This window comes from Nyctereutes procyonoides, unplaced genomic scaffold, assembly GCF_905146905.1.
Source record: "Nyctereutes procyonoides isolate TBG_1078 unplaced genomic scaffold, NYPRO_anot_genome, whole genome shotgun sequence".
Classification (NCBI taxonomy): domain Eukaryota; kingdom Metazoa; phylum Chordata; class Mammalia; order Carnivora; family Canidae; genus Nyctereutes; species Nyctereutes procyonoides.
In genome coordinates, this window is record NW_026575140.1 from 52104820 (window position 1) to 52127673 (window position 22854).

At 43.6% G+C, this 22854-nt stretch overlaps 1 protein-coding gene across 1 annotated transcript in view; it reads left to right on the top strand.

The window, feature by feature from the left end:
* The first annotated feature begins 207 nt into the window (after nucleotides 1-207).
* HS3ST3A1 (heparan sulfate-glucosamine 3-sulfotransferase 3A1) overlaps nucleotides 208-22854 on the top strand; it is a 94720-nt gene continuing 72073 nt past the window's right edge. Inside the window, exon 1 of the mRNA XM_055306119.1 lies at nucleotides 208-1144. Within this exon, the coding sequence (XP_055162094.1) occupies nucleotides 546-1144 (599 nt within the window). The 5' untranslated portion in view covers nucleotides 208-545. The remainder of the gene's footprint in view (nucleotides 1145-22854) is intronic.

Below are 22854 nucleotides of genomic sequence, written 5' to 3' on the forward strand. Positions count from 1 at the left end.
GGCCTCGGGCTCCCGCCGGGGCAGGCGCACTCGGGGGCACCTCGCGCCCCGGCGGCCACCGGCCCGGAGGAGGGAGGGCGCCGTCGCTCGCCGCTGGCTGCAGCGCCCGGAGCTCCGCGTCCCCGGAGCCTCGAGTGCCCGCCCCGGGACCGAGCCAGGGATGCACGACCGCTGAGCGGGGATCCTCGCCGGGAGGCCGCCCGGGGCCGGGGCTGAGACGCACGCCGCCGCCGCCGCCGCCCCCGCCGCCAGGACCCCCGTTCCGGCGGCGCTCGGGGACCCGGGGCGCCGAGCGCGTCCCCCAGGCTCAGGACGGGCGAGTCGACGACGATGGTCTCTTAAGCACGGCAGCACGTGCCCCGCCCGCCCCCTCGACCGGAGGCAGGGATCCCGCGCGGGGCGCCCGCGGCTCCGTGTCCCCGGGGCAGCGCGCACGGCCGCAGGGACGCACGGGCGATGCGGGGCCCCCAGCCGGAGGTCGCGGCACCCGGCGGGGTCCCGGCCTAGCATGGCCCGCGCGCGGCCCGACGTCGCCTCCGGCTAGGATGGCCCCCCCGGGCCCGGCCGGCGCCCCCGCCACCTCCGCCGAGCCGCTGTCCCGCAGCATCTTCCGGAGGTTCCTGCTGATGCTCTGCTCGCTGCTCACGTCGCTCTACGTCTTCTATTGCCTGGCCGAGCGCTGCCAGAGCCTGGCGGGCCCGCTGGTGCGGCCGTCGGGCGGCGGCGGCGGCGGCGGCGCGGGGGCCCCGGGGCGCGGCGCCCTGGCGGGAGGCCCGGGGGAGCCGGCGGGGTGGCCCGCGGCGGCGCACGGGAAGCGCCTCCTGCAGCTGCGGCGGTGGCCGAGGCCGGCCGTGCCGCGCGACGACGGCGAGGAGGCGGCCTGGGACGAGGAGCCCCCCGGCCTGGCCGGAGGTCCCGGCGGCTCGGGGGCCGGCAGCAGCGCCGCCGAGGCCCCGCCGGCGACGCTGGCCCTGCTGCTGGACGAAGGCAGCAAGCAGCTGCCGCAGGCCATTATCATCGGCGTGAAGAAGGGCGGCACGCGGGCGCTGCTCGAGTTCCTGCGCGTGCACCCCGACGTGCGCGCCGTGGGCGCCGAGCCCCACTTCTTCGACCGCAGCTACGACAAGGGCCTCGCCTGGTACCGGTGAGCTGGCGCAGGGCACAGCCGGGGGCGGGGTGCGCGGGGTGCGCGGGGTGCGCGGGGTGCGCGGGGTGCAGGGATCCCCCACCCCAGCTCATCCCCTTCCAGGTTCCACGCAAAGGGGCCTCAGGCGTTGCTCCTGAGTGCAGGGGTCTCCTTCCCCATCGTGCCTTGTGCCTCCAGGGAAATAAATGGGTGTTAAGGGAGGCAAGGGGTGGAACATTTTGGCCTTCACGATTTTTCCTTTCGTCCTTGGGATTTCCTTTCCTTCGCGCAGCCAATCCCATCTTTTTCTCCTGTTCGGTCCATGTGTCTCTGTTGTTAGCTTAAGGGCTTGGGTGGGTGGAAAGGGACCTCCTAAATTAGAAATCTGTTCCTCGATTAGGAGGCGTGTAGCCTCGTCCATGCTTTTCCCCCAGAAAGCATGTTTTTATTTCTTCTTTATCTGCTGAACAGTGCCCAGTGGTTCCTGCAGTCTTTGCCATCAGGTATTCATTTACCTTGACCCCTTTGCCAGATCACTGCCCTAGTAATATCGAGACTTAGTAAAAGTGTCAAGAACCAGAGGCTGGGTAGTTGGGAAATACAGGTTGGCGCTCCTGCCAGCAACCAGCCTGTGTGCTTGCTTTAAGGAAGGGCTTCCCGTGTAATAACTTGTGCTTGTGGTGAGGAATGAGTTTTGAAAAGTGTTTCCTAACTTTAAAGAGAATAGTGTCTCGTGTTTCTGGCCTGGCTGAAACTTTTCTAAAGATCTTCCAACAATTCTCTTTCCAAATGAGGCGACTTTTTTTTTTTTTTCCTTTTTAAAAAAAAGAAAGGGAGAAAAAAAAAATTAGGACACTGGTTACATTGTGAAAAACCCTCCTAATAAAGTTTAGGAAACAAGTCCTATTCAGATCTCAGTCTTAAAGTTGCCAGTCTTCTCAAATTTAGACCACCTTTAATAATGGAATCAGCCAAACTCCAATAAACCCTGGTGTCACCTGGATTTTATTTGCCATAAAATATTGGCCTGTTTTCTTTCCTCCGAGAACAACCAAAAATCATGTGGCCAGAATTTTCATTTTATGACGTTATATCTTGTTCATGAAGTACGTGTTCTCTTTGTTGTTTTAACTGACACAGCATCACAGAAGTTACTGGCACAATTTAAATAGAGTTCAGAAGCTCACTAACTAAATAATTCATCTCCGAAACAGAAATGAACTTGATCTGACAAGTTTATTTATTTGAGGAGTCAGGCACACCCTCAGATTGATTTCGGGAGCCGAATTTACAGTAACCCAACTTAGGAGAAAACATGTGGTCTTAAAAGTCAAGTTCAAACCTTAAACATTTTTAAAACAGTAACTTTCCATTTGTTGGAAAGAAAAACAAACAACCTTCCCTTAATACAGAATATATATCATTTAAAATCATCAGCCACTTAAAAAAAATCCCCTTGTGTTTCTGTCATTTATGTTGTATCCTCTGGGAAGTTCTTATAAAAATGACCTGTTGAATCTGGAAACAACAGGTCCTTCTTTTTAGCACAAAGGCAGCTCTGTTTTTTCCATCAAGGACACAAGAAAGAAGTGATTAAAGACCCCTAAAACTCTTATCTATAGAGGTTTGCATTGAATCGGGCTTCGTACAGTGCCGTGACACAACACATTTCAAGCCAACTTCACGAAAGGTCTAAAGACAACGTTTGGATCTGAGGTGCCATTAAATACGGTGAAACATTTAGCACTAAAACTCTTTCTTTCCGTTTTACCATGTAGACTTTATTTCCACAAAGTAGGATTGTTTCTTCTTATTCCAGAATTCAGTATTTGAGGGCACAGTCTATCTACAGACCTGGATCTTATTTTCCTTGAACCTTCCTAAGATCATGTAAGAGAGAAGGAATGTTTCAAGGTAACTTAGAAACACAAGTATTAACAAAAAAAAAAAAAAAAAAAAAAAGAGAGAGAGAGACAGGGAAAAGAAAGAAAAGTCATAAACTTTTAGGTCACTCTCTTTTGGAAACTAGATGCACGCTGTAAAGTAAATCTCTCCTTGGATTGTTTATTCCAGCAGAGGAGTGCTATAAAGCAATTTATGGTGGTTACAAAAATAACTGCACGGTAGACTTCATGGTTTGGTGAATTTAATTTTCTAAGTGTCGTAGCAATGTCTTTGTTTTACCATTTGCAATGGTTTTTATTGGATGCATAAATTTAAGTTTAACTCAATTACATATAAAACTCTTATTTAAAAAAAAAACCCTCCACCTATACAGCCTGGATTATGCGCTCATTTAATGAAATTTTGCCACAGTTCTCTTTCATCTTGGCTCTGAACTTGGGAGTTTGATGTTTGTGAGAGAGACTGAACATTAACTCTGGAAAAAAAAAAGTCTCTTGCACAGAATACTACTTAACCTATATTAAGTGGACATTACTGCTGGTGTTTGGCCAGTATGTACAATTAGAGATTCAGTGAGACTTTCCTGAGTCAGCCCCAAATTTATTATATGGGATTTCTGCCACATGCTTCTGATTTACCCCGCCTTCCCCCCACCAACCCCCGCGACATGAACAGAAAGACAGCTCGTGTTTGCACCCCAAAGTGAATTATAGAAGAAAAAAAACCCTGTAAAATATTTTTTAGATGCTCATTGACGTGGGACAATCTTATATGTCCAGCGGTGAGTTTTTTTGCCCTATGAAATCTCACAGTTGGCCATAATAGATCGTTGTGGCAGTGCCCCCTACTGTCCTGACAAAGGGAGAAGTGTGTTGTTAGGAAGCTGAAAGAAAATGCCATGGAGAGTGAGTCTGAGAATGAATACTGTGGCCACGACCATGGCTGGGATATTTCGGTACATTTGCCTCACTGAGAAAAAACATAAAGTACTGCGTAAATTGCATCCCAAGATTAGTATAATCAGTTCTTCCTCTGAACAGATTTGTAGTAAAGGCAAGAGGCAAGAAAGTTGAGTTTTTTCAAAATCTCTAAAAAGGGAAGCTGCTCTGATTGGTTTAAAATGCCCTAATGTTCCTCTAGAACAAACGAAAAAGACAGATATTTATATGCCAGGAAATGTGTTAATGATAACGTAGGGTGCTTCGGTGGAGTCTTCTGGATGTGAAACTCCACCCTGGTGGGGGCTTTAAAAAACATTCCAACATTACTTAATTTAGCAGACATGATATCAGTACGACAAATGTCTGTGGCTTGCATGTCATGGGAAAGCAATCCTTTGCAATGAACAGTCTGCGTGTGTTTCCATGGTATGGGTGGTGGGTTCATAAAGGAAAGTTAGGGAATTTTTTTCATTAGCTCTAAGGCTTTGAGATCTTTTCTGGAAGCCAAATGCTGCTATTGTCATTTCAAAAGCAGGTGAGCTAAGAATTGAATGAGAAGGCCCCCCTCTGTCCCTGGGTATTTCTGTGCCAACTCAGAAGGGGGGTCATTTCTTTTCTTTGTAAGACCAAAGATCCCTATTTATAAAATACTAAACATACATGTGTACACACGCATATGTACGTATAAATAACACTTTATTTGGTGTAACATTTTTGTCTCCTCTCGTATTTTGGGACAGGATAGTAACTGTTCCATACTTAGTCTCTCAGGCTAGCATGCTTCTCCCCTATGTTATGATGTGTTTCCTTTTGAGTGGAGAAGAGTATGACTAAAATATTTTACTTTCTAGCATCCAGGAAGATCAGAGATCAATCAGCTTGGAGTTTAAGAGTTGGTTCCCCCCACCCCACCCCAGCTCCATCAAAATTTAAAGTTTTGTGGCCTCTCATGATCATCGCCTTGTTTTCCAAGTCTACCGAAGAGGCAGACGGGACAGAGGAACTCTGGGTTCCTATCAGGAGAAACGGCATTTCTTAGCAGCTGGGAGCAGCTGCAAACTACCTCCATGTGCACTTTCCCACCCTCCTGAGCCACAAGCCCCTTCTGTATGACGGGGTGGAAATGAAATTTGAGCCAAGGGAGCTGCAGAGCCTGGCCACCCATGCAAGGTCATAGGGACTGAAGTCCAAAGAGAGCCCCTCTGTCCTTAGAGTAAAGAACAGTGGGAAGGCATGTGGGGTAGGAGGAGAGAGGAAAGAAGTTGCTTTGGACCTCGAGTCTAGGGTGTGTGTCTACAGGGGGAGAGGGGGTAATTTCTTTTATGCATATAGTTCCCATCAGCTCCCAGTGACTGTACATTCTCTATCCACCGAGAGGCTGCAAACAGGCCCTTTGAGAAGCCACAGAGCTTTCATTTTATTAGCTGAATGCCTGTACTCTGGGCTTAGCATCCCAGTAGACGACTCCAGCAATACCAGTCAGACAGCTTAGTCGTGTGTGTGTGTGTGTGTCCCCAAGCGTGCATGTAAGAGCAGACACTTGGTAGGTGGGGAAATTGATAGAATTGGTAACAGGCTAGTTATTAAGTGCCTGCGGAACTTCTGAGCATGATATATCAGACACCGAGGTTATGGGACAGGCTTTGGGTCTAGTGAGTCTGGGCATTAAAAACAACAAAAGCCACATTTGTTATAGCCTAGAACTAGAATAGCTTGCATGCTCCAATATTCCTTTATAACAATGAGATTTATCGTGTGCTGATACGTTTTATGTGAAATGCATAGCTGTCTCAGAGTGGAAAAATCCTCCACGATACCGTGATCTGCCCTCCCCTTAAAAAAGAAAACCCTCGGGATCCCTGGGTGGCGCAGTGGTTCGGCGCCTGCCTTTGGCCCAGGGCGCGATCCTGGAGACCCGGGATCGAATCCCACATCGGGCTCCCGGTGCATGGAGCCTGCTTCTCCCTCTGCCTGTGTCTCTGCCTCTCTCTCTCTCGCTGTGTGCCTATCATAAATAAATAAAAATTTAAAAAAAATTAAAAAAAAACCCGCTGGCCAAAATGTTTGTCTCATATACATAACTCTGTCGATTGGCCAGGAAAGAATACGTGCCAAATCTGTATCTTGGAGGGGGTCATGGGAATAAAATAATAAGCCTGTGCAATTAATGACATCGGGGGCTAACCTTACATAGACCAGATGCTCACATTGGGAGGGGAAGAGTGTCACAGAGCAAACAAACCTACTTGATATAAACAACAAAGGGCCTCCCATCCCTAAAGTGTGCATGTGAACAACTGCAAATTGCAATTACCATCATTCAAATCACGAGGGTCCCGTTGGGAACTTTACACACTTAGCACTTTTCTTTAGGAAGGTCATCTTTCTCCACCACATAATAGTAACTTGGCAGATAAAGAGTGTCCTCTCTTGGTACGTTTCCCAGTGATATTGGACTCCGCGCTTTTTGAAAGTTGGTTTCTGTTCGAGGCAATGAGTTACAGTCGCGAAAATGAGATTTTTTTTTCCGTTACAGATAGGCCTTTAATAAGGAATTGGAGGAATCGGAGTGATAGCATAACTACATAATGTTGTAACTCCCTAGTCTTCGCATTTATAAGAATGTCTTAAAATGTTGGACGGCCCTGTTTGATGTAACTTGATACAGTTTAAGAATCTCCATGGGGGATCGTGGTACAGTTAATAGATAAACGTGTGTGAAACCAGAACTTAGAAATTGAGGAAATGCTGAGTTCAGTGACCTGAAGCATCTTCCCAGTTGCTGGTCTCCAGTGATGCAATTCTTGATTTTTTTTTTTTTTTGCATTACTCACGTGGTCATGACTACCATGCCTGGAACATTCACATGTCTCCTGTGATCACTTGAGGACTGTGTCCCAAGAGTTCAGATTTGACCTGTCCCAGAAGCTGTCCGATGACAGTAAATGTTAAAAAAAAAAAAAGGAAGAAATAAAGAAAAGAGGAAGTGTTTATTATGAATGAAATTTAGTAACTGACCACGAGGCGTGTGATATGCTTGCACCGTTGAAAAAAATAAAATCTTCCTTCGCAGACTGTGGAGAGCAGCCCATTTTTGAAGGTGACATGTAGTGCCACCTAGTGGGAGGGAGAGTCAGCAAGGGACCCAAGCAGCTGTACTTTGAAAACCTGTAATCAGAGAGTTAAGTGCGGTCTGGATTAGGGAAATCGGGGCAGGTGGCCTTAGGTAGTAGCATCAATAGCCCAGGGATTGTCTGTTCAGTGTGGCCGAGCTCTGCTTTGCTTGTCTGCCTGAGCTCACTCCTGTTAGGCAGGGAGTTTATTCTTTGGAGAGAAATAAAAGAGACCTGCCTTCACAATAAACCTGAGAAACAAGATATAAATGAGTAGGAGATTTATATTGGAAATGTGCTTGAGTGAAAAGGAACACCATATGCCCCAGATTAGTTTCCTTAGTGTGCTTTGCCTCTGTTTCGGAAAGCCAGCTTCAAATGAAAATACTTCCAGATGATTTTATTTCGACAGCAGTAATGCAGCCCTGTGGCTTCCCGGGGTTGTAAGGCTCTGGAGGCGGGTCCCCTGATTTCCTAACGGGCAGCGCACAGAAGCCTGTTTAACCCCAAACCAACAGAGACACATCAGGAAGATCCCCCCACCCCCCAAGGGACGATGTCACAGGAGGTGCCTTCGGACTCCCAACAGGAGAACCGTTCTTGTGACTGCAGCCCGGTGCCTGGGGAGGGTGGGGGAGAGGAGTGGTGGTCAGGTGAAGGCAAGGCCGTGGAGGAGGGGAAACAATAGGAACATTACAGAGGAGACATCAGGAGACCCCATTGCAGCCAGGTGACGAGCTTAATGCTTGCCTGGTGTAGCCAGCGAGGAGCGCACCTCACCTGTGGGGTATCCTTCCCCCATGCGCCCAAGCCCGGTCTCATCATGAGAAAACATCTGATCAACCCAAATGGCAGGGCAGCTACCGAAGAAAATCTCCGACTGGCATCCTTGAAACATGTCAAGATCACGAAAAACAAAGACTGACAAACTGTCAGAGATCAGAGACCAGAGACTAACCACTAGTGAGTAAAAATGGTGGATCCTTGATTGGATCCTGGAGAAAGGGCGTTCTTGGAAAAAACTGGAAAAATGAGACGATGTGTGTGCAGCCTGTTGGTGGAACGATACCAGGATTAAATTCTAGGGTTTGATCACAGTGCTAGGGAAACATGAGATGATAACCTTAGGGGAGTCTGGGTGGAGGGGTATCTGCAAAGTTTCTGCGCTCTTACTTTTTTGGAACAATTTTAGTATTTGAAATTATTCTAAAACCAAAAGAAAAAAAACAGTAACATCTGCAAGGAAGGGAGGAGATGCCCGACGGCTTCAAGGGATGAGGGCTCATCCGGAGGTCCTCCTCTGCACACCCGCTCCCTTTTGTGCCCTGTTCTCCCAAAGCACCTGTGGCTTCCAGACCTGCTGATCTTCCCTTCGCTGACTCCTCCGCCTCGCTGTCCCCGAACCAAGCACAGAGACCGTTCTGTTGGGCTTTCCTTCTCTCTTCTGTGGCTGGCAAAGTGAGGAAGGTGTAAAAAGTCCCCCACCCCTGATTGACTTGTACTCTTGTTGGAAAGTAAAAACAAAACAAAACAAAACAAATTCCTTTAAAAAAAAAAACCCAAAAAACAAAAACAAATCCCTTTGATGTAAATGACAGGTTTTTGAGAACAGAAAGGACGGAGGTAGGGGTCAGGGGAAAATCAGTTGGCATCAGGCATTTTTCCTATGACACAGGAGGAGCAGTTGTCGGATTGGGAAGCTGGTGATGGGATGGAACCATTGCTCTTTGTGGCTGAGATGCCAGCATGGTCCCGGTTGTTTTTGTTTTTTTTTTTTTTTTTAAAGATTTTATTTATTCATGAGAGACAGAGAGAGAGAGGCAGAGGGAGAAGCAGCCTCCCTGCGGGGAGCCCGATGCAGGACTCCATCCCAGAACCCCAGGATCATGCCCTGAGCCAAAGGCAGGTGCTCAACCACTGAGCCACCCAGGTGCCCCCAGTCCAGATTTTCTTAGCCAGCTTACCGCTCCTGGTTGCTTGCTTGACCTGGTGCTTTCTCCTTTGGTTTAGACACTGTGGCTTATAGGACCAGCCATGGGAGCAAAACAGATGTGGAGCAATCACCAGATTCAAGGATCAGAGAAAATCCAACTTCGAGTGCGCTGGAGAACCAGAACCTGGGCACCCCGGGTGGATCTTCCCACTGAGGTGCTGAGTCCGGATGCCAGTGTGCTGGGACCCACACGTCCCCATGTCTAGGTGACATGCTGGCATTTTCTGCTTCTGTTTTTAAACACAGAGTTGTGCTTCTGAGACTCTGGTTTACCAGAATCATGAAAATCTCCCTAGAAACATTTCTTTTGATATTTTCAACAACTGTAAAAATAGTTTTGTTCACTTTACATTTTCTCTTAAGCAAAACAAAACAGCATGGCCCTGCATCTCAAGATGCAAAGAACTTAGTGTTTCCTTATAATTCTTACTCCCTTATCTTTATTGGATCAGTTTTTTAGTTTTAGTTTTTGTTTGTTTGTTTGTTTGTTTGTTTTCTAGAGACAAAGAGAGAGTGATGGGGAGGGACAGAGAGAGAGAGAGAATCTTAAGCAGACTCCATGCTTGCTCGATCTCACAACTCTGAGACCATGACCTGAGCCAAAATCAAGAGTTGGCGGCTTAACCAACAGAGTCACCCAGGCACCCCATTGATTGGCTTAGTTTTGTGAACATGTGTTGTGCAAAGGACAGGCTACTAATGCTTATGTAGAGAAGATAATTTCTTTGATTTAATGCCATTCTCTGTTTGTATCTTTCCATCTTAGTTACTACACACTTCATGCATTTTGAGCCTTCTTAAAAACAATTGCAAAATATTTGAACCCTAAAACGGACATTTGATGAAATATTTTGTCTTAGTCTGTTTCATTTAATTCTGCTCTGATCTTTGTTATTTGCTTTCTTCTTCTCCTGACTTTGAGCAGAGATTGTTCTTTTTCTCATGCCTTGAGATGTCAAGTTAGGCTGTTCATTTGAGATCTTTCTCTTAATGTAGGCACTTGGTGGTCTTTACCTCCATCTTTTTTTTTTTTTTTAAGATTTATTTATTCCTGAGAGACACACAGAGAGAGGCAGAGACACAGGCAGAGGGAGAAGCAGGCTCCTTGCCGGGAGCCTGATGTGGGACTTGATCCTGGATCCCAGGATCACGACCTGAGCTGAAGGCAGGCACCAACCACTGAGCCACCCAGGTGTCTGTGACTTCCCTCTTAAAACTACTTCAGGAGTGGGTTGTTCAATCTCCACATATTTGTCATATTTCTGGTTTCACCCTTGTTATTGATTGCTAGCTTCATACTATTGGGTCTGAAAAGATAACTTGATAGGGTTTCAATCTTCCTAAATTCATTAATATTTGTTTTGCAGACCAGCATGTGGTCTGTCCCGGAGAACATTCTACGCCTGCAGGAGATGAACGTGTATTTCCGCTGCTATGGATGGAGTGGTCTGTGTATGTCTGTGAGGTCCACCGGGTCTAATGTATCGTTCCTTCAAGGTCAATGTTCCCTTATTGATTTTCTGTCTGGATTATCTCTTATTTTAGATGTCAGGTAACAATTAGTAATGTTTGGTGAGGCCTCACCCTGTACTGGATGTTACCAAATGATCTACATGTAGTCTGGATATTTTATTAATATGATGACTATTATTAGGCAGATCCTATCACTAAAGATGAAGTAAGTTGTCCAAGGCCATACAGCCAAGTTAAATGGTAGGACTGGTGCTGGATCCAGGGCCACCCACCTCTGGTATGCCAGCACCTCACCACCGGGGTATTCCATTGTGTTCTCAGCATGGCCCCTGTGTGGTTCCTGCCCAAAGAGCAGGCCATTAGTGGCTCAGAGATCGTGGACATGGAGAGGCTGCCCCATGTGATTGGACACATTTCATCCTGTCTTGGACCCTTCATTAGAGAACTGGGTAGTGTATCAACACAGAGTTGAAAACCTGAATTGTTAAAAGTGGTTGTCTATCCTATGAGTCTGTTGGCCTGTGAGATAACTAAACCACTTGTGTTTTTTCTCAATTTCTCTCTCTCTCTTTTTTTTTTTTAAGTTATCAGATTCCAGAATCCATCTTACTGAGCCTATCAGAAATCTGGGTGGTCTACTTGATTTTCCCCCCCATCCATTAAATATGAACAGTAACTATGAAAGAACTTTTAACTATTAAGTGGCCCAGATGAGCAGGTTTCCTCCTAAACTGCTGTATGGGAAAGCCCGAATATTGTCAGAAATGCAATCAGAAAGCTGCTTACTGCTCGTGGAAGTTGGGGCCAGGCGAGCCGGTGGCTGTGCCAGGTTGCTTGTGACATCATGTGATCCTGTGCTCCCATTTACCTGTAAGAATCTGCCGACCGCCTCTTCCTCCTGAACATGGCTGAGTCACTGCCAATGTCCAGAGTTCTCTTTTCTGTGTGTGCACCTTTTTTTTTTAAATTTAAGATATTACTTATTTATTCATGAGAGGGAGAGAGGCGGAGAGGTAGAGATGCAGGCAGAGGGAGAAGTAGGCTGTGTGTGTACCTTTTGATTGATTTTCCGTTTTTTTTATTCGTTGAGGTATGCTAATACTCCCAGCCAGGGCACAGCCCAGTTGTTACCCCAAAGCACTCTTCTGTCTACCTCCATTATTATTTTATTAATAACCATCATCTAATTTCTTTCCTGGCAGCTGGTCATTATGAGTGGCAACACAAGCCCTTTACTGTAGCGGTCAGGTCATTGCCACATAAGACATGGCTGCTGGGACCCCTGGGTGGCTCAGCGGTTGAACATCTGCCTTCAGCTCAGGTTGTGGTCCCGGGGTCCTGGGATCGAGTCCTGCATTGGGCTCCCTGCAGGGCCCCTGCTTCTCCCTTTGCCTGTGTCTCTGCCTTTCTTGTGACTCTCATGAATAAATACATTTTAAAAATCTTTTTTTTAAAAAAAGGCCTTGGCTCCTGATGTGAACTTCCTTTGGTTCCAGCCAGATAGCATCATAAACTCTAAACGTTGCTGGAGTTAGAAGGTCTCTGAGAGATAAAGATCGTCTTGCTTATAAAGGACAGGAATCCAGGGCTTCCAATTCTAGGGCACCATTCTGAAGAATCCAGTTAAGAAACAATTCCATGTTCCAGATGATAAAAATTCAGTTTTGGAGGTTTTGCAACAATGACAAAAATATGCCAGAGGATGGAACAAGTTAGAGCATTATGTTTTTCTCCTCCTGGAATGGGTAAATTAGAGCATTGCATTGACTTGAATCAGCGGTCAATTCATCTTTAAATGCCTGGTTTTCATCTTAGAGCATTTTCCCAATACTTTGGTGTGTACAGATTTAGGGACCCCACTAACATGATTGGCCCATGGATCCTTGTGAGTAATTTGTGTTTTATGATCATTGCCTGCTTGTTAAAGATTAGTGGGGGAAATCTGAGTACAGACAGGAAAAAGTTTGCTGTTTCTTTTTTTTTTTTTTAAGTTTGCTTTTTCTCTCTTGAGTGTTCAGAGTAGGAAGTAATCCATCAAATTATGGGAATAAAGTTCTTTTTCCTTTTTTCAGGCTTCTTTCTTGGATTAGATCTCTCCTTTCAATAGAAATATCAAAATTACCAGGCTAGTTTAAAGGACAAAGTCAAAAACGATGGATCTGTTTGGTATGATCATAAATCTTTGTAGATTCTTGCGAAGTTCAGATATTAAAAAAAAAAAGAATGGAATTAAGCTGCAACTAAAGTTACATTCTTGGAGCTAATTGCATGCCTCATCACCTTTCCAAATCAGAGTCTCATTTGTTCTAACTTGATAGCTTAAAAAATTCTGGCTGTAGGAAAATGCTGCAGAGATGAAATTATTTCATTTCCCAAACAAAGGTTTTAAGTAAACAAAATCTGGCATCTGTTTTTTTTTTATTTTTTTTTTAAATTTCCTGGTGGACTCTAATTATTCTTGTAGTGCTTTCATCAAATGCTGTGGGTTTTTGTTTTCTTTCTTTCTTTCTTTCTTTTTTTCTTCTAAGAAATAAAAGCTACTTGTTTTTCTTTCTAATGAGGTCTCGCTCTTTCTTCTTGGTGTGGGAGGATTCAGGATTACGAAAGTATCTGTTAAAAAAGCTCTCCCCAAAGCCAGAGGGTCTACTAGAATGACCTGCTAGAGTTTAATGATGGAAACAAAACAAATTGGATCTGTTTTATATTTATCATGGGGGGGAGGTCGTGGAGAACTAATGCCTGTGATGAAAATTCTTGAGATTTTCAGGTGCATTTGCCCTGTGGCAAAGGGTGGCAAGTTGGCAGCAAGCATTGGAGAAATTACTTCTTAGCTCCGACTGATTGTTACCAAGTGAGAAAATAGACTTGTTATTGCCATGCCCTTGGATTTTTCAAAAGAGAAATTGAGAAATAATATGTAATAATAATAAAAAACCAAAAGTGACACTAAAAACAAAATTCTGCATGGGTGGAGCAAATCAATGTCATCCGAAGGTGAATGACTATTAGTTTATAACCAATGGTTGGTTTATGGTGAGGACCAGATGTAGACAAACAAAAGCTGGTGTTATACGAAGAGTTTTCTACACTGTGAATCACAAGACATTGTAATAGAATCCATTGTTTTTGTTTTGTTTTGTTTTGTTTAATGCGAGGCACTTTGATAGGATAAAATAGGAGCGTTGATCCCATGTGGAAAGCAAGACAAGTATTACTACCTTGACAAACTTGGTTCCGGTGCCTACACATGCATGGATGAGTGGGTGCAGAGTGGCTCTCAATGGGAAAACTTTGAAAAACGCTGGCTAATGTGAACAGAAGTCTTGTTTGAGAAGTCCAAAATGAATGTGCTTCAGGACCCTTCGAGAAACTGATTGGGAATGCTCCATGCTGTGGATTCACCTCTTTAGTCTTTTTCAACCTTATATCTCCAGGGCCATGAGCTCTGCCTGCCACATAAAAGATTCACTATTGGTTTAATGAAAAACTGAAACTGACCCTGGGGCCAGAGATCAGGAATTTTTTTCTGGAAAGGGCCAGAGTAAATATGTTAGGCTTTCTGGGCTCTGTGGTCTCAACTCTTCAGCTCTGCTTTTGTAGCAGAAAATCAGCCTTGGTCAATATGTCAATGAACGGGCATGGCTATGTTCCAATAAAATTTTATTTACCAAAACAGACCTTTGGTTCACTACCAAGAGTTTGCAGACTTCTAGGGTAGGCTGAAGGCTTCAAACATGTTGATTCCCCTTTCTTACCTTTTTATTCTCAGGTGGGTACCCTCCACTAACGTGCATAGCAGGCGTGAATGCATGATGTAGAAATAACTTCCCACTTGAGATACAACTTGGAAATAGCAGAACTCCCTTGTGGTTGTGTGAGAATAAGATAGTTCACCCAGAAACTGCTTAACAGTGACCTGTAGGAACTTTTTGAAATTTTGTGTAGAATGGTGGCATTTCATGTAAAGGTGATCATACACTCAGTGATGCACATTCTATTTTTTAAAAAATATTTTTATTTATTCATGAGAGACACACACACACAGAGAGAGAGAGAGAGAGAGAGAGAGAGAGAGAGAGAGGCAGAGACACAGGCAGAGGGAGAAGCAGGCTACATGCAGGGAGCCTGACATAGGACTCGATCCTGGGACCCCAGGATCATGCCCTGGGCTTAAGACAGGCGCTAAACCACTGAGCCACCCAGGGATCCCACACATTCTATTTTGGAAGAGATATTGTATACACACAAATCAAAGCAGCTTTGGTCATTTTCATGAAAAGCTTGAGAATCTGTTCTGATGTTTCCTTGACTTTGTACTCAAGTGCATCTTTGGTTTGTAGATCTTCCCCTGAGTCTTCAGTTTCTCTTTTGTCTTCTGGATGCCTGGGCATGCTTCAAAGCATTTGGAGGGAGTTCTGGGGATATAGGAGGTCATACTTCCTCACCTGATCTCCGTTATGAGAAACCATCTTGCCATGTGGTTGAGTTCAACATTGTCTTTACAGATGGGGGGCGAGGGGGGGAGGGTGGTGGTGAGACATCACATCTGGAGCCAAACATGAGGAAAGAGTTCTGAGGATTAGTACATGGCGTGTTTGAGGAGATTGGATTTTCTTCTAGATCATCACTGTCTAATGGAAATCTAGTGGGAGGAGCGCCTGGGTGGTTCAGCCGGTTAAGCGTCTAACTCTTGACCTCAGCTCAGGTCTTGATCTCAGTGTCACGAGTTCAAGCCCCTCATTGGGCTCCATTCTGGGTGTGGAGCTTACTTAAATATATATATATATATATATATATATATATATATATATATATATATATAATGGGAATTACATTGGCCATATTGAATTTTCTAGAAGCCACCTGCAAAGTAAGACTGAAGAGGTGAAATTAACTTCCGTAATAGTTTGTTTGAAAGTCAGTACATCTGAAATATGATCATTTCAATGAGTAATCAAAAATCAAAACATTCTGGATGAGGCATCTTAACATTTTTTCATGTGAATCATCCAAATCTATGTGTTTGATGCTTGTAGCACGTCTCCATTCTGAGTAGCCAATATCATGGGTTCCATAGCCCGGTGAGGCCAGTGGCCACCACATTGAATAGTATAGCTCTACAGATGGGGATGGGGTGGTGGGGGCTTTCAGTGGAGGACTGATCCCACAGATTGCCTCTGGTTCTGGTGTGGACACCTCATCCCAGGGGGCATTAGAAGGGTAGAAGATGCAGCCTGAGCTATCAGAATCTAGAGGACAGATGGTGGAGGCTTAAATTGGAGCAGGGCAGTCGGTGTGGGAAAGGGGAGAAAGATTTGCTAGAAGTTTTGGTAGTAGGGATTATAAAACTTTGCATGGGATGCTAGGCATGAGGGAGGGAGGAGAAATTGGAGAATATTTGAAGATTCCTAGCTCTAGTATATTTATTAGTAACTGTGACCGTGGTCAGGAACCCAGGAAGAAATGACAGGTGCCAATGAGAATAAGCAACTTTGTCTGAGGTGTGAAGTGGAAAGAGCTTCAGGGTAAGCTGGAGCTCATGGGGGAGGTTAGGCTCGGGAACCACGTAAGGCGAGATTGTTGAGGTCTTGCCAGCTGTCACAAAGCCGACAGGTGAGAGTGTGTAGCAGAATGCAAGGAGCTGGAAAGAGAGCAGGACCAGGAAAACATGTTTATATTTTCACTCCAAGGGCATATAGTTTCTAGAGTTGATGCTGTGCGTGGGGAAGTGAATAAAGGAAATGGTGTGGATGTCTGCAGTTTACTTTGAAACACATTGAAAAAAGATCAGATGAATTTGCATGGATAGAAAGATGGGTAGATCATGGGATAAGACAAATACAGATTTTTAAGGAAAATATGTATTCAGAATTTAGTTGGGGGGCACCTGGGTGGCTCAGTGGTTGAGCATCTGCCATTGGCTCAGGTCATGATCCCGGAGTCCTGGGATCGAGTCCTACCGCTTCTCCCTCTGCCTGTGTCTCTGCCTCTTTCTCTGTGTCTCTCATGAATAAATAAATTAAAAATCTTAAAACAAATTTTTTGTTGGCAGGCGCAGGGTGTCTCTTGCACAATTCCTTCTCATTTTTGCTGTGTTGAAAATTTTCATAATAAAATGTTGGTGGTAGAGGGGGTGAGTTTCAAGATCATTGGTATCAAATGCTGTTAAAAGGGGGTATAGAGGTTTGAGATGGAGGAGTGTTTGTTTGAGCAGTTAGGAAGTTATTGGGGATCCTGAGACCAGGTTGGGTGGCTGTCGTGTGACACATGCCAGCCAGCAGTGAGTTGGTGAGTACATGGAAATGTGTCAGAAGACATGAGGAACGCAATGAACTTGGCCCCTGTGTCTGTTTCCCTCTTCTTGCTTAGACTGGAATCAACCAATGGGGTCTTCATACAGACTTTATGGCCGTTATGATGAATCCTCATGTAGTAAAACTACATGGTGACTTGATCAAAAGTCTCTTTATCAGAGTCTTAGCTAGGACCTTTTTTCTTATTTTTTATTTTATTTTTAAAAAGATTTTATTTATTTATTCATGAGATACACAGAGAGAGGCAGGGACACAGGCAGAGGGAGAAGCAGGCTCCCTGCGGGGACCCTGATGGGGAACTCGATCCCAGGACCCCAGGATCACTCCCTGAACCAAAGGCAGATGCTCAACTGCTGAGCCACCCAGGCACCCTGAATTTTTTTTAATGGATGCTTAAAGCTTTCAGCATTAATTGTTGAACAAAAGTAGTGTCTGATATGCCTGTTTTCTTGAAAATATTTGTAAATTTTCAAGGCAGTGCTGCACCAGCCTATTCTAAACTCCATTGCAAGCGTGGAAAGGAAAATGAATTTGGCTTTTACGAGCCTTCATCTTCTGAACACTTGCCTTAAAGTTCCTTGGGAGGACGAAGAGATTTAACTGCTTTGTGTTTTCTTCCTTTCTCATCAACGCTGATTTTTTTTTTTTTTTTTTTAAGATTCAACCACTGGATAGTCTTTCCATCAGTGACATCATCCCATTTCTTCCCTGCGCACACCGAGTACCAGACGTTTCATGTTCTCCTGATACTGTCTCCCTCGTCACCTGTTTCTCCACAGCCAGGCGGTTCCAGTCAATTTCCCAAGACCCTAAATTTACTGTATTTTCAGTTTCCACAACTTTGTCCACTTGATCTTTTTTGAAAAGAAACGTTGCCCCCTGTTTCTGGGTACTGAATGGCTATACTGTCTTGTTAGGAATTTAAATCATCTGCCTCTACAAAATTAACAAATGACAAGAGTCTCACAAACTGTGCCGTCTGTGTACACGTTATCAAAGCGTGTGCCTAGGGCTACTCTCGATGGTGATGCTAGTTTAAAAATAAGGCATTCGGAAAGATAGACGGTATTTCAGATACGGTTTCTTAAAATTAGGTGATTGATTTCTCAGGGACAGAAACAACAGAATTATTAATCAAATGATACAATGTGTGAGCAGTGCTCTGCGAATTTAAAAGATGATGGTTATGAAATGCTTAGAAATCCACTGGACAAAAAAAAAAAAAAAAGAAAAAGAAATCCACTGGACATTAAATGTCTCGTTTCACTTTCAGCCCCTTGATTGTGTAGCAAACTGCATCAGATGAGTAAATGGTAGTTTGGCTTTACTTTTATAAGCATGCTTCTCCTTCATTTATAACAAAATTCAAATAAATAATAGGTCATTTAAATGACTCCTAGTGTATTGGCTTGAACGTGTGAATTATGTATACCCGTTAACCATAACGTGTCAGCACCGTTTGAGAGGCCCTTCCAAACAGGAAGTTCTTAAAAATTGAAAAGTAATTAGCTGTGTAAGCAATTCCAGCATATTGATTTGGACATCTGACTTACATACGCCTATTATCAGATTTTTGTAGAATATGCTAGCTCAGTGTTCATTTTCTTTGAAAACAGAAAGTTCTTTTTCTTCCTCCCCAAGGCCTCTAAAAATCTGAACTGTTGAACTCAGATTTGAGTAATGATGTACTATACTTTGCCAAATGAGTCGCTTCCCCTTTTATAACATCCATCAGAAAAAAAGGAAGTGTCTAGTTGGACAAACTGTTTCCCAGGAAGGGCCTTTTTTATGTGTTTGCTTAAGTCAAGGTAATTTTAAAATCGGAGGAAAACTCGATATTGTTCTCAGGTGACATTTAGGAAGTGAAAAGATTTTGAGTCTCTGGGTTCTATTCTATAGGCACAGAGATGATAAGACAGTAGTTAAAGGAAATTAGTGTCTTCTAAAATCAAAAGAAAGTAATTTGGACTATTTCACAGCATATGTTCATATAAAAATGACAAGAGATAAGAGATGCTTCACACATTTGCAGTTTAAAATGCTACTCCAACAAAACATAAAATGTAATTTAAACATTTTTTTTTGGAAAAAATCTGAAATATTTAGGCTCAGAATGGCGTGACTGGATTTATCGTTATTATATTCAATTCCTGTTTGGAATTCATAGAGCTTGTGCTAAATCTCAGCCCTCTGGGATGTGAGCTTGTTTATTCTTATCCCTAAATAAATACCTCGTTATTAAGAAAAAAACATCCTGTCATAAAATCTCATCATTAGCATTGGAAATGACCCCAAGGTCATCTAGTGCAATACTTATCTGATAGACCAAAGTTTATTAAAACCACTTCATAGCTTTTCTCATCATCAAGTAGTGCTTTGGAGATACGTCTTCAAAACATTGATGTAACACAGCTTATTTGAAGAGCAAAATATTTAGTCCATCTATTGCTGCTTTTCTGCATACTGGCTGCCAAGCAGATTCACATCTGTTTATCCTTTGTTCTTGTGACTAGGTGTTTTGAGACAGTGTAGAGTGTGTAGACAGCTTTTACAAATAGGATTTTACTAGCTCATATTAAATTTTATTTACTTATTGGAAAGAGAATACAGTCAGCTCTGCTGTAATGCGTATTTTGCAAACAGGAATGTGTTGCAACGGAATTCATATTTTAGGAGCCTGTTGTTGTCTAATGCCAATCACATTTGCTTATGCACATATTTGTGCTCGAGAACCACTAGGTGAATGAAGAAAAAAGGGCTCTCAGCTGAACCCAGCCATGCAAGAAGGGGCAGGCCTGCATGTACACACAGAGATCTCAGATATCCACCAGCTACCTCACTGCAAGCTGTGAGGCCCACCCACCCTGGCTGGTGTGCAGCTCCAGGTCCCATTTTAAAACACCTTCCTGCTACCACTTCACAGTAACTGGCCAGCTGCAACCCTCCAGTGCCCACTTTCACCAGGAAACTTTAAGGCTTCTTCAAGGTCAGGTGCCATATTTATTGTAGTATGTATGAATTTCTTAACCATTCAGGTGTGTAAAACTGTTCTGCTGCTGTTATTAGGTTCGTATCTTTTAAAAAATATTGCACTGATAAAGTTGGGAGTCTAATACCCTAACTCCATTATCCCCGTAAGCCCTGTGGTTTTTACTGTGTGATTTTATACAGTGTGGTGATTTTAGGAATACATCTGTTGGAGTTAACAGCACCACTGACTCTGTGCTCACCCATTGCAGACGATGTAGCAAACTCACTAAAGGCTATCCTTGTAACCAATCTGAGGTATTTACTCCCAGACATTTTAGTCTTCATCAGCTATTAAAAAAAATGTCTACCTAATTAGGTTCAAGGTGTATGTATAATTTTTAATGATTTTATCATTTAGGAGTACAGTATAGACATTTTGTTTTTTTTTTTTAAAGATTTTATTTGAGAGAGAGCGAGAGCACACGAGCAGGGTGAGGGGCAGAGGGAGAAGCCGACTCTGCACTGAGCAGGGAGCCCGATGTGGGGCTTGATCCCAGGACCCTGGCATATGACCTGAGTTGAGGGCAGATGCTTAACCAATGAGGTACCAAGGTGCCCGTAAACGTTTTCTAACTATGTTGGTGGTCCTTTTATAAATATTGTAATGACTTCTGAATTCCCCTTTGAGAATATATCATAGGGGCACCTGGGTGTTGAACTCTTGATTTTGGCTCAGGTCATGATCTCAGGGTCCTGGGATTGACCGTATCTCGGGCTCCATGCTCAGTTTAGAGTTTGCTTGGATTCTTTCTCTCCCTCTTCCTCTGCCCCTGTCTGCACTTGCTCTCTCTCTCAAATAAATAAATAAATAAAATAAAGACATATCATAATTTATCATTTAGTCTTTGGGTACTTTTTAATTTGGGGCTACTATAAATAGCCCTCTGATAATTATCTTTGTTTATAATGCTATTTGTTATACTGAGTACAAATTGTTTAGAACCTACTCCCAGAAATAGAATGGAAAGGTCAAAGGCTGGAATGTTTGATACATTTTGCTAGATTAACTCCCAAAGTGATTGTATGAGTTTATATTCCCACCAGTCCTGAACAGGTAGAGAAGTGTGGCAAAGTCCTGTGTGCACATGATTCTCAAACAACAGAGAGAAGCATTTCATTCAAATGGGAAAAGGTGTGCAGTTATACAAATGTCTTCATCTATTTTTATAAAAAGATACACAATGCTAGGCGTTGGGATATTTTAAAGTGTATAGTTATGTGTGGTATGGGTAAGGAGTCTCCAGCATCTCTAACATTAAAATATTTTTTCTGGGTATTTAGACATCAGACAGCTCGTACGTTTTGTATACTTAATGTAAACGGCAGATTTCACTACCATAACAATGGAAAATCAAATTCTGTTTTTAATACATGAAGTCATTCACATTCAAATGATTACCATACTGCAAATAATTATTCATGTTGAAAGGGTGTTTGTAATTCCTCTCACTCAAGTGAGACTTTGTTATTAGGGGATTTTTGGTGTCACACTGTGAGTCTAATTGCCATTCACTCGTATGCTCATTCATGAGATGGTATCTTAGGCACCGTATTGGTACTAGATCCAAGTATGAGGAGTGACCATGGGGCCCTGACTCTAGACTAGATTGAATTAAGGCATTGAGTGAGGAAGGCATAACTCTCTAAATACCACTGTAGAAGCCCCTGTTTTTGTTTTTTTTTTTAAAGAGTTTAAAGATTTTTTTGGTTAATATTGCATGGATTCTGTTGTCTGGATGTGCCATAAGTCACATAAGCACTCCCCACTGTTCAATGTCTAATTTGACTCTGGTATTTTACTATAACAAACCTACGGTGGATTCCACATAACTAAATCTTGAGTGCTTACTCATGATTATTTCCTTAGCATAATTTCTCAGAAGAAGAATGTTGGGTAATAAACTGACTTACCCATTTTTTAAGGGTTTTGAGAGATAATTGCAAAATTACCTTTGGGAAATATTATACCAAATGCTCCTACTGGTGGTGTGAGAGAGTACTTTGATTGGGTTCTAGATTAATAACCATTCTGAGAAATATATGTGTGTGTGTGTATGTGCGTGTGTGTGGATGTGTATACAAAAAAGATATATACAAAAGCTATTATTAGTATTTCTTGGGATCATGGTTCTTTTTTTTTTAAGATTTTGTTTATTTATTCATTAGAGACACACAGAGAGAGGCAGAGACATAGGGAGAGGGAGAAGCAGGCTCCCTATAGGGAGCCTGATGTGGGACTCGATCCTGGGATCCGGGATCACTCTCTGAGCACTCTCAACCCCTGAGCCATCCAAGTGTCCCTCTTGGGATCTTTAAAAAAGTCATCAGACATAAAAGTAATGAATTAGATTGTGCCTGAACTTGATGCAAATAGCAGTTCATGCTGACCGTGGTAGAGAAGCACTTTGTAGTAGAGAAGCCTGCATCTACTCCTGGCTTTGTCATTGATTAGTGAACTTACACAAGGCACTTGACTCTCTGGGACTGAGTTTTTTCACCTGCAAAATAACGTCAAACTCATTGATTTCTGTTCACTTCCTTGGCCTAAAATTGTATCATTCTATACTGTACTGTGCTGTATGAATACAGGGAAAGCTTCTGGGCTTTTCTGTCATGACCAGTATTCTCAAGCTCCCATTCTTCCTCTCTCTTAGGAGGGCACAGTTGGCTTTGCTGGTTCCCTCCACAGCCTGATCTAAAGGATTTTTCACGGTGAAAGGCCCTGGGGAAGACAGGCTCCCTGTAGCGAGGCAGCTGGGCAGCAACCCCATGGACCTGTTGGAAACAGAGCTGGTAATAGCTTAGAGGATCTTGTCTAGTCCAGGATAGGTGGAATCAAGATGAAGATACCTTAGTTCCAGTAATTAACAGCATGCTGGTTAGGCCATCCTACCAAGCACATGCTTGTTCTAGCATCCAGTGCTAGATATGGAAATTGTGTTAGTAGCACTGGTAAATT